The following is a 12,365-nucleotide window of genomic DNA, read 5'->3' as shown; positions in this document are numbered from 1 at the left end:
CTCGCTATTAAAATTTCAGCACGGTGGAGGAGGTACCTTGGTCAACTTAGAACTGGAACTAAGCAGCAACTTTAGTTGGTTGGATTTTTTAAAACTTTCGTGGTATTATGTCAGGAGAAATCATCGGAATAAGTTGTCCGATACAGACAATCCTCGAATTTGATTTACATTTATGAGAAATATTACAAATTTTGTGTGTGAGGTACCAAAGTAGTGGATCTATAAGCACCATCATCGAATTTCATCTAATATTCGAAGAAATATTACGATATGAAAGTGTAGACCAACGCTGTATCCAGTTCGGGAGTTGTCGTGCGTACCATTTTCTCAAGAAGTATGGACTTCCCACTCAAAAAACTTCTACCATCGTAATAGGGACTTTGAGCGCAACTTGTTGCAAGAATAATCAAAACAATGCGATAGGAGGTCCTAACCTGGACATTTCCGAAATGTTCTGTGGGAGGTACCGGAAGGAGAGAAAGCTCATCTATGTCTGGTAGAAATTTCACAATGTGCAAAGTATGGATCAAATCGGTTACTCCATTCAAGAGTTATCGTGCGCACAATGTTTCCGAACATTTTCGAACTTTTTGGGGGAGGTACCCGAAGGAGTGTACCAATATCACCCATCTTCGAAATTAAAGTAAGTTTGGACAAAATATTACGAAAGTAAAATCTTTGACCGAATCGGTTGATCCGTTCGAGAGTTGTCGTGCGATCCAGATAGACAGACGGACGCACATGGCTAAATCAACTCCAAATTGTCTGTAACGGATTTCGTCCAAACATACATGGGGTCTAAAACCATTATTTTGATGAGGCACATTTTGCCCGTATGAAAGTGTTTATACCCTCGTTAGCACAAATGCTGAGGGTATAAAAATTGTATCGCAAGCATTACTAATGTAGACATTTTAAAACAATCCGAGAAGAGTCCTTAAACCAAACATAAGTTCGATGACAGAGAAGCCATTCCACAGCCGAAATGTCTGATGAGCCGCTACCAACGGCAAAACCGGTCACATAGTGGTGGTTGTGTGGGTTCGAATCTTCGGCTTTCCTCTTTCACTTGCTAAAATCATCGGTCATTAAGCTCGACTCCAACCAGAAATTATTTAAAATTAATATTCGCCCTAATAGGCAAAATTTTCAAATAAATAAGAGGAATTTTTTTAGGTAGTTACCAGGTGAATTGCGTCGATATGGGCCATATTTTAATTTGATCTAAGTTTGGAAGAAATAGTGCTATATGCAACACCGGTCATTCATACTGAGTTATCGTATGCACCAGCCAGTCAGTTAGACAAAAAAAAAAAAAAACAGAAGAACAGGCATGGCTAAATCGACTCCCATTTGTTTTAGGGCCTGTTGCACTAAGACGTATTCAAATTCGTTCGAACTACTACCAAACATATGTAGGTGTTTTGGAAAATATTTGCTTCATTTGTGTATTCAATCAAACAAACATTTTCTACAATAACACGAGTTTGGTGGTAATTCGAACGAATTTCAATTCGAATCGTCTTAGAGAAACAGACTTTTAGGGCCTGTTTCTGTATATCGATTAAAAAATGAATGCAAAGAAAAACTACCAACTCCTTGGTGTTTTCAAATTTGCTATTTGCATTGCAACAAAAGAAAATAACATTTCTAAAAGTCAAGTTTGGGAGTTTTCCGTTTTCATATTATTATCGCAATATTGAAACAGACTGTTAAATATATTTCGGCCATAGGTATGAAAGATCTAAAACCATTATTACTTTTTTATTTTGCATTTGTCATTTTGGACTATATCAATGTGTATAGAGTATATATAGATACAAGGCTGAGCGTATACAAATCTATTTATCTTATTTCTCGGAATGAATTGTTGTTGGGCATAATTTCTTCCATGTTTGTGTTTTTTGTTTAAGAATTTGTTTGCTGGGATATGTAATTTGGTATGGGAAATTTTCGTTTGCTTAAATAGTTTTTCTTTTTTAATTTTTTTTTCTGTATTTTTGTATGAGTTTCAAAATGATTGGTATTTGAGATTGTTTGCATTTTGCATCTTAAATATTATAATTACACAACATGGCAAATAATTTAAGCTACAAACTTGTTCTAAAAGTCTTAGCTTCCTTCTGTGCGTGTGCTCTTCTAATCTGTCGACATATTCGCGCAGTTCTTCGATTTCTTCTTTGACTTGTTGTACTGTGTCCAATTCGTGTTTAATCGCAACCATGTCACGTTTAACCTAAATTGGGGACAATTTGAGAAAGAAATTAAAAATGGGAATTGTTTACATATTTTCATGAGATTAACAACTTACCTCGGACACTTCACTTTGACAACTTTCTACGGATTTTGTTAGTTCCTGTAGCTGTGTTCGTATTTCACACAAGGCGACTGTTGTCTCCAAGTGTCGATCGCCTCTTTGAAGCTCATCTAATTTTGCCGAAAGATTCATACTCATCACACTAACTTGCTTTTGCAAACTGTGTTTGTTGGGGAAGAGTTTTTGTTTTTTTTTTTTTTTTAATTTTTATTTTAATTTTTCAATTGGGGGAAAAAGTCAGAACAAAGTAAACAATTGTATGTTAATTTATTATTAAATATTGATGTGATCATATATACAATATGTGTCAGTAATGTTTGTTAGTTATGAACATCGATAATTAGTTAAAGTGCATATGGGAAGAAAATGTTATGAAAAAATGAATCAAGAAAAAATTAATAATACTGATTATAATTAAAAACTAGCGCCATGGGAGTGATTGATTGTTTCTTGTGTTGATTGGTGAATAATTTAAAAATAATAATAATATTTTTTAATATAAAAGGGATGTACTTGAACATAATAATACTCTATAAGGTAATATTTAATGTTTGTTGGCACACGGAAGTTTGCTTATTGTATTTTTAATAAAACATATTTAAAATGTATGAGAAACAAACCATGATTTTCTCATAACACAGCGCAACGCGAAAAAATATTATCATATACGGACACCAGAAAAATATTTGTCTATGGTCCCAAAGATTATGGGCTTCGGTATCATTTTTGCAAAGACGTGATCATTTCCTCAGGTTCATAAAATGTAAACCGTTCGAAAGTATGGTTTACTCTAAAGTATTGTCATACAGAAGAAAAACTGTGAACACACAAATTCAAGAAACTCAATGTTTATGGTCAAAAGCGATACGAAGTTTGTATGCTTCGTCGGTTGTGCGGATCATACTGTTTTTTCTGTGGCTGCGGTCGTTCCGTGACGTCTACATAAAGGTCATTCTTATGAAGTGGATATCGCTCATTTACACAAAGAATGGAATAACTCAAAAATGCGTCTTTGAGCTAATATTTCTACGACTTCTGCTTTATCTTGTGTAAAATTTTCATGTTGATATCTCTAAAACTCAACAAGTTACAGCTCGTTTATTGGGAATGTGTCAGAAACCAACAAAATGTTTTGAGAGGCTATGCCGGCAGAGATATACCCTCAGTCTATGACGCACATGGTGGTCAGCTAAAAAAGTATTGTTGACTTTTTAATAATTGTATAGCTTTATTTTATTGAGAAGACTGCAAATAGGACAATCCGGAAAGAATTTTGTCGATATATTGTGTTACCATAAAGTTATAGCTCCCCAAACATAGAAAATTCTTGGTAGGAAACTTATATTGGATTTTATATAAAATGGACTATATGTTCAAGGAACTGTATTTAAAGAAGTTATTGAAAATATGTATAACAATTTTTGAATGTCAAGAATGGCAAATGGACTTCCTTTTTGTGAAAAATAGTTTACTTAACCCTCTAACCGGCAATTTTTTTCTGATTAAAAAAAGATATTTATAGATAGTTTTTAGGTAAATAAGACATGTGTTAATAGTAAAAGCTGACAAAAATGTTGAAATTATCCTCTAGATGAGAAAAGTTGTTGACCGCAAAAAGGCGGACTTGCCTGGTAACGTAATAAAAATTCTATTAAAATAATACTTCAACTTGTGATTTTACGATTTTTTGTATTATTTTTTAAGATAAATTTGGAAAAAAACATTATTATTGTTTTATAAACATATGGTAATATTCAAATAAAAATAGTTAAAAAAACTTTTTAAGTTAAACGGTTTTATGTTAAACATACATTGCAATGTTTAAGATAAATGTACTAAAAACAAAAAATAATAAAATAGATACAGTCGTGGGAATTATAAACATATGCATAGACTAGACTAAAATAAAACCGTGGGGCACGTCAATTGTCTACAATCGTTGATTAAAATGTTTGTTTTGTAATGTTACACCATAATTAGGCAGTTGTTCAACCGACAACGATGGACGTGTGAAAGGTAGGGCTAGAATGTGGAAACAAGCTAGCAAGCTCGATTATAAGCGAGTTTTAGGGTTTCATAGTGGTGAGCGAGTAGTACTTTGTCGATTAAAGACAAACTACGAGCAGTGAAACGATTCCTCGCCAGCCAGCTGTGTGAATGTCCATCGATAAACTAGTTGAAACATCTATTTTATTTACATGGAGTGTATAACTATTGGAATTTCCATGAGTAAGAAAATAGTAAGTTATTTCCTCACCGTCTGCGGGCCAACTGCCTAACGACGAATTAAACGATTCTTCTATCGCACATTAAGTCGATAATTTGTAGACAATTGACGTGCCCCACGGTTTTATTTTAGTCTAGTCTATGCATATGTTTATAATTCCCACGACTGTATCTATTTATCTTAAACATTGCAATGTATGTTTAACATAAAACCGTTTAACTTAAGAAGTTTTTTTAACTATTTTTATTTTCTAGTTTTTAGTTTTTATTTCGCATTCTGTTTAATTCATTTAGTGCTTCATTATTGCAAGGTTTCTTGCCCGTTAGTTTGTTGCAGTCCCACTCCTCCATACATAGTCCCTGCAAAGATCTTACTCTACTAAGAGCCACGTAGGCTTGACCTTCTTCAAACAGTTTCGCACCTAAGTATACGACTGCGTGATCCACAGTGCTGCCCTGCATTTTATGTATTGTAGAATCCCATGATAGTATTAAAGGCAACACACATCTGTGTGTATCGCTCCCGTTGTTTTGTTAACCTGGCTTCATATTCTTCAGGTGTTTCTGACGCCGTCATTTGTGTATATCGCTGACGTTGCTTTTGTAACCTGGCCATATTGCTCAGGTGTTTTTGACGCTAATTGTTCCCGCCGTTTCTGTAATCGACTATTTCTATCACCTTCACTTTCTTTAGCTCGTTTTGCTTTATACTTTTCTTTCGCTTTTTGAAGCCTTCTTTTACGTTGTGTTGCAGTTTCTGTTTTATTTGTGTTTGTATTTTTTATATTTTTTTTACCATTTTGTTCCCACGAGTAATGGACATTTAAACGGTATTCTACTTGTTGAGATCTTTCATTTGATACCCATGTTGATGGGATTGATAAAACCTATGTTATCCGCCATTTTGTAGAGGCCGCCATCTTGGATTTTAATTTTATATAGTACATTGTATTCTTCTGGTTGAGCACTTTCATTTGATACCCATATTGATGGGATTGATAAAAAGTACGTTATCCGCCATTTTGTAGCGGCCACCATCTTGGATTTCAATTTTTTTATAGTATATTGTATTCTGCTTGTTGAGCCCTTTCATTTGATACCCATATTGATGGGATTGATAAAACCTACGTTATCCGCCATTTTGTAGCGGCGGCCATCTTGAATTTATAATGATAATGAATAAACATAATTGTATTGTCACCAAAATCCAAAGTGTATACAAAATTTCAGATTAATCGGTTGACAGGAAGAGGGTCAAATTTGAATTACTAAATTTGACCCAAGAATAAATAACACTGTGCAGCAGCATTTTTGGGGGGTGGAAAATTTCTTTTGAATGTGAAAGCCCTTGATGAGTATACTAAGAACCCAAAAGGAAATTTTCGCCATAGGTCAAGTTTCTGAGATATCGCGCGATGAAGTTTTTGATTTTTTCCCTATAATACTTTGGAAAATAGCTCCATATCCCCGTTTGGCGTTGTTGTAGCTTCATTTTGAGGTGACATGTCTTCAGTCAAATCGATTGGCGAATCTTTTTGTAGAACATTTCATTCTTCTAACTCAATGCCTTTCATGTCCTTTTCATCCTTTATTTCTTGAACCGTAGTGAAAGTACCACAAGATGAGATTTTTCAGCATCCAAATATTCTACAAAAATGTTGCTCAGAAGATTTTAGGTACGGTTCTCTTTGACAACTAATCGATTTTGTCCCGTTTTCATTGTCCTTTTTGACATTTAATCGGTTTTGGTTCAGAAATAAACTAAGTTTTGTTTTTTGTATATTCGTCATTGGGTATTAATGGTATGTACACATAACCATTGGTTATTGCTTATGTAGACATCTGGGGTGCTTCTGAAATATTTACCACAAATAGCTATTGTAATGATGAACACGTTAATAACAAATTATTTTGGAGGATAGATCCGGTTATCTCAATTTTTGAACCGGATATTCCGACATTAAAACCGATTTTTGAACCGATTTTAAGTAACCGATTAAACTTATATGTATACCGTTAAAAAGCTTATAGAGTTGTCAATCAAATTAAATTATTTCGCTTCTGAAAACGTTGATAGTTGCAGTTCTAGAACAAAAAAACCGTTTTCTTGAACCGTTTTTAAGGAAAAATATCAATACGCGCAAATATGGAGATCAAAGGCTGGGGGGCGAAAAATTCTTTTTGGCGATGAAAGTCGATGAAGGTTATTTATTGACAAACTATACATACCTACATGACAAAAAACCTAACGAAATTTGATCGCGTCATAACTCAGAAGTTTGACCTACGGCATAACTGTCCTTCCGGGTTCGTAATATTACCTTCATCGACTTTCATCGCCAAAAAGAATTTTTCGCCCCCCAGCCTTTGATCTCCATATTTGCGCGTATTGATATTTTTCCTGAAATCTCATCTTGTGGTACTTTCACTACGGTTCAAGAAATAAAGGATGAAAAGGACATGAAAGGCATTGAGTTAGAAGAATGAAATGTTCTACAAAAAGATTCGCCAATCGATTTGACTGAAGACATGTCACCTCAAAATGAAGCTACAACAACGCCAAACGGAGATATGGAGCTATTTTCCAAAGTATTATAGGGAAAAAATCAAAAACTTCATCGCGCGATATCTCAGAAACTTGACCTATGGCGAAAATTTCCTTTTGGGTTCTTAGTATACTCATCAAGGGCTTTCACATTCAAAAGAAATTTTCCACCCCCCAGACTTTGAGTTCCATTTTGTGTCACAGTGTAATAAAACAAACGGGGTGAGCTAAATAAAACCATTTAAAAAGTTTTACAATCGTTGAAGTTGAGTTTTACCATTTAGGAAATCGCGAACTGTAAATATATTTTATGCAATATAAATATATTTTTGCTGATTGAAGTGTTTTAGCGACGATCTCATAACATGGACCATACAAAATAATTTACGTGGAAGCTGTGTTGGTGGTAATACACAAAAATGGGTAAAAATGTGTTGAAGTAAACAAGTTTTTAGTGTTCTTTCTTGATTTCTGGCCAAACCACGCCACATTCAGACCTGTGCTCAAAGAAAGAATAAAAGAATACCCCTTGGGCAACATGGTTCTAATGTATGATTTTTCGATATATGTATACACTGCATCCCCCAAAAATCAATGCTGACATCTTGAAGCTTTGATTTCGGTTTTTTTTATTTTTTCTTATAATTAGAGGGCGCAACCAGATAATGATCCAAACTGTATGTAGGATTGTAGAACTCGGGATTCCACGTCAATATCTCATGAGTGTGCTCTGTACAGCTTCCTAGTAAAACGAGTCCAGAGTCGAAAATTTGGTGCATACATTTTCTTAAAAAAACTATTTTTTGGCTTTAAAAATTGCAACTGTAAGACAAGTACCACCCGCGTTATTTTAGTTTTTACGCGCCGGACTTAATGCTTCCTTCCGCGTTCGAATCCATCCACTAAAACGGCGGATATAGATACCTTGAATATGGAAAAATCTGTAAAAATATATTTTGACAATTCCGCGCATTGAATTGCGATTTTCTTTAAAATTTTATACATAGATGGAATCCTTTATACGCGATTATAATATTTGCAAAAAGGTGTGTCATAAATTACAAAGATTCAGGGGTAATATTTGCATTTAACCCAAAATAAAATGTGATGGCACATCCGCGGTTCTTGACGAATTTCTTTAAAATTTGTTATTTTGACGTATTTTTATAAGGCAGTCACTGAAATTGGATGCGCCTTACAAGCATATGCACATCTGGAAATTTTTACCCATTTGAAGGTTTTTTGAATGGTGAGATGCAACTGAGGCACATTTTGGCCGCTGAATGAAACGTAGATAAATGCATACATATTGATAGAGATGCACTCGCTGTATTCGAAAATTGCATGCGCCCTAATCGATTTTAAAGAATTCGCGAATTGCACGCTTTTTAACTTTTGTGTTTTTTCTTTGGTTGTAATTTCATTATTACCCTCAACTTCTTATTTCTACTGCTTATCACAGAAAGCAAATATATATTCATAGCCAGCTTCTTTGTAAAATTAAAAAGAAAACATCGCAGTCACAAAGGATATACCATAGTTGTGGGATTCTGCGGGCATATATTGCCGAAATTTAGTCACCATTTTTCTAGAACACAGAGATAAATATATAAGTATTAAAAATTCCTATATATTTTTTAGGTCCCACGTCGCTGAAAGTTGCAAATTTTGTGGAATTATCTTACTTTTTTGGATATGGAGAAAACTTGTATACATTTACCTTCATGCTAGAGTGTCTCTGTGAATATAGCAATGTGTACGCAAAAGTTGATTGTAACCGGCAGGTCCGCCAAAAAAACTGATTCAAAAAGCACTACACACGAACGAATATGTATTTGCCTACACGAACAATTTTTTCATATGTGAATTGTGAATGAATAAGATTTTATACTTTTGTGAACATTGCACTCTTCACAAAAATAATTATTTTAGACATTTCGTCTAAAAATTGTCTTTGACACTCAATAATAATTCGTAATCAGCAGACAAATGATTACTGGATTTTTTGTCAGTAAGAGCGTCCTTCTTTCCTTTACTGATATTTACTGTTAAAACAGAGTTATACAAAATTAGAGCTGAATAGTTGAGTTGGGCAATCTCGTTCAATGGAACGATCCGGATCACAATCTCGTTCAATGGACACCGGTAATTTCTTTGACAAAACTGCGTATACTTAATTTCACACGTTGGTTTTTATGATGTTACTCATTCGTTTTTGAACGAGGAAAGTGATCCGGATCGTTCAATTGAACGAGGTTGCCCAACTCTACTGAATACTAACGTATTTACTGTGACCCGTCTAAAGGCAGGCTAGACGGTTAAAGTTATTATATGTACATAATGTGCCGTTATGTTGATTGAAGCAATGCACAGTGTCCGATTTTCCGAAAAACCTGGCCAAAACTCTAAAAATTAATGGATTTTGACCTAACCTTTGGTTCTTATGTTTTTTAGGCCGCTGATTACATTTTTGATATTATTTAACCCTCGGGCGGTCATTTAAGGGGTCTTTTTGGTCCCTCCTCCTATAAAATGTGATCTTATCGGATCAAAATATTCTACAAATTTCTTCGCCATCAATTTTTACTATAGGTCCTAGAATACACCAAAACTCTATATCTTACCTTAACTCCAGAAATATGCAAATTAGAAAAACATTTTAGGGTTAATGTCGTACTTCAACAAAGTTTTGGCATAATTGTCATACAAAGCATCATTTCAGAAGAATGGCGTCAAAGACAAAAATGTTCTCAGCTAAATTTCACTACAAGTCACCAAAGAAATGAAATCTCTATTTGCATTACATACCAAGAAAATATCGGTATCAATTTTGCCAAAAAAAACCAAGAAACTAAAATAGGCGTGCAAGCTTCCACAATTTCTACAGTTTTGGAAATATTTGAGTTAAGATCACTTGCAATCCTTACACTTTAGGTGTATAATGTCTTTGGCAACTTTACTGACAAGAATGCAAGGAATATTTGTCTTAAAAAATTAACCCTCGTGTTAGTCATAGAAGGGGTCCTTTTGGTCCCTTTTTCCACAAATCTTTAAAATCTCCTATAAAATGTGGTCGGATCAGACCAAAATATTCTAGAAATTTGTTCGCCATAAAATTTTACTATAGGTCTTAGAATATACCAAAACTCCAAATTATACCCAAACGCCAGAAAGTGACCCTATACTATATTCTGACATTCTGAATGAAAGAAAATCTGTATATACCTGCAAGAAAAAATATCACATAAAACGAAAAGTGCAAATATGTGCAGGATGTTTCGATGGAAATTGGTAAAAAAAACCCTTCCTTTTTTATGAAATGATAAATTACACGGCCCAACTCGATCTTACTCACAACTATTTTCATAATTTATTGTAAAAATTGATCTTGAAAAAAATTAACAAGTACGGACATCAATTATTAAAGAACGCACAATTCATTGGCGACACTGAACATCTTAAATACGTTTCACATACCTTTCCTACAATTACAAAAAGAAAATATTTAATAACCGTTGTTTATTTTGCATATTATCATAGATTTATAAACAATTTAATAATTGAAAAAAAATAAAATTCCAAACAGGGTCACTTCGACCTGCTTTCATACCCACTTATTAAACAAGAAATGTATATATTTTTTCATAACTACACGCACTGGGATCCTATAAACAATATCTGACCCTTTTTAGTGTAAATTGATAAATTTTTTTTTCGATTTTTGGCCAGGTTTTTTGGAAAATCGGACACTGTGCAATGGCATGTTATAAACTGAACAGGGATCTTAGAAAATATCGCATATTAAATTTGAAGGCTATTCAATTCAAATTGATTGAGTTATAGCAAAAAATCTGAACCGAAATGAATTTCTGTGTTCGTTCCTGTGGAGGGCTATATCCAAGTCTTAATCGATATGGGCCAAAGTAGGAATTTCATTCATCATTCCTATGCCCCCATAAGTACTTATACAAAAATTCATCAACCTAGGTCAACTCCTTCTATTTTTGTCCACGATTACAAGGAAGCGACAACACTGTGTAGCGTAATGAAAAGAAGCAAACACAGGGTGGGTTGTTTATCCAAAGTATTACTGTTGTAATTAGTGCTGTCCAAACTATCCTAAATAAAGTTTAAAATGTGTCTACGAACACGTCGGAATCTGTTCTTAAGCCTAAAAGTTTTATCTTTTGTATGTGAAGTACTAGAGCTGGCAAAAAATCGATAGCACTATCGATAATATCGATTATTTTTTAAAAATTCAATATCGCAGATAGTTTTGTCTACCGATGTTATCGGATTAAAAACCCCTAACATAAAATTTATTGAAATACATAGAAATTTCGCGGCTTTTCGGTGTTGTGGATGAGAAAAAGTAAGTCCGTAGTAACACGTAAAAATTTTTCAGAAAAGTAAAATGTATTTTTGTGTACTTTTATTAAATAAAAACAATTGTTTTTTCTACTTTATATTTCTGTGAAATACTTGTGCAAAATGTCAACAAAAACATAGACATTTCCGCCACTTTCATTTCCACATTAATGGTGATGACAACATAACGATAATATCGATAGCAATAGATTTTTTTGAAATGAAAAATCGAAAATATCTAATGTTAGGAATATCGATAGTTTGCCAGCTCTATGAAGTACCGGAAGAAGAGGACCGATGCGAGGGTTGCAAGATAACGTTTTGACCTGACAATGAAAACTTGAATATTTACCATCAAAAATAGTTTTTTTTTGTTTTCTTAAGCAGTCTCTAGTCTTCAGCAAGATTTATACACTTTTTCATACGCTCAAACCAGTATCTTCTCAAACAGTATCTTTTACAGTATCTTCTGGCGACCAAAAACATTGAACACGCCTTTCTTTCTTGATGTGCGGGAATCGAATGAAGTCAGTGGGTGCCATGTCAAGGCTGTACGGCCGATAACCCATCAGTGCGCTGGTTTGAATCGATGCATTAGAGCTCACATTTTCATGGTGCACAATAATTCATATCCCTTGTTCGTTTTTCGAATTTCTCAGGAGACTTCAGGCAAACAAATTGTAGTGTACCACTTAGAATTAACAGTACTACGTTGCTCAAGCCGTATAGTTGCCACATGGGCAGTTTTGCCGAAGACACAGGGGAAATTTGCTTCGAAGTGCTTCTTCCATGAACAACTTTCGTTGGATTTGGCTCGATTTCGAAGAACCACAGGGTCGATTGATGTTTTGTTTCGGGATCATACCCACAAATCCAAGATTCGTGACGATCTTATAAACGTCGTTTGAA

At 34.2% G+C, this 12,365-nt stretch overlaps 1 protein-coding gene across 1 annotated transcript in view; it reads right to left on the bottom strand.

The window, feature by feature from the left end:
* Glut1 (Glucose transporter 1) overlaps nt 1-12,365 on the bottom strand; it is a 209,758-nt gene that overhangs the window by 59,947 nt on the left and 137,446 nt on the right. Inside the window, 2 exon segments of the mRNA XM_073984030.1 lie at nt 2,099-2,236; nt 2,312-2,477. Coding sequence (XP_073840131.1) covers nt 2,099-2,236; nt 2,312-2,477 — 304 coding nt within the window.

This window comes from Musca autumnalis, unplaced genomic scaffold (genome assembly GCF_047663935.1).
Source record: "Musca autumnalis isolate F117 unplaced genomic scaffold, ASM4766393v1 scaffold_4, whole genome shotgun sequence".
Classification (NCBI taxonomy): Eukaryota; Metazoa; Arthropoda; class Insecta; order Diptera; family Muscidae; genus Musca; species Musca autumnalis.
The sequence above is the reverse complement of the archived record's forward strand: the minus strand, read 5'-3'. Positions and strand labels throughout refer to the sequence as shown.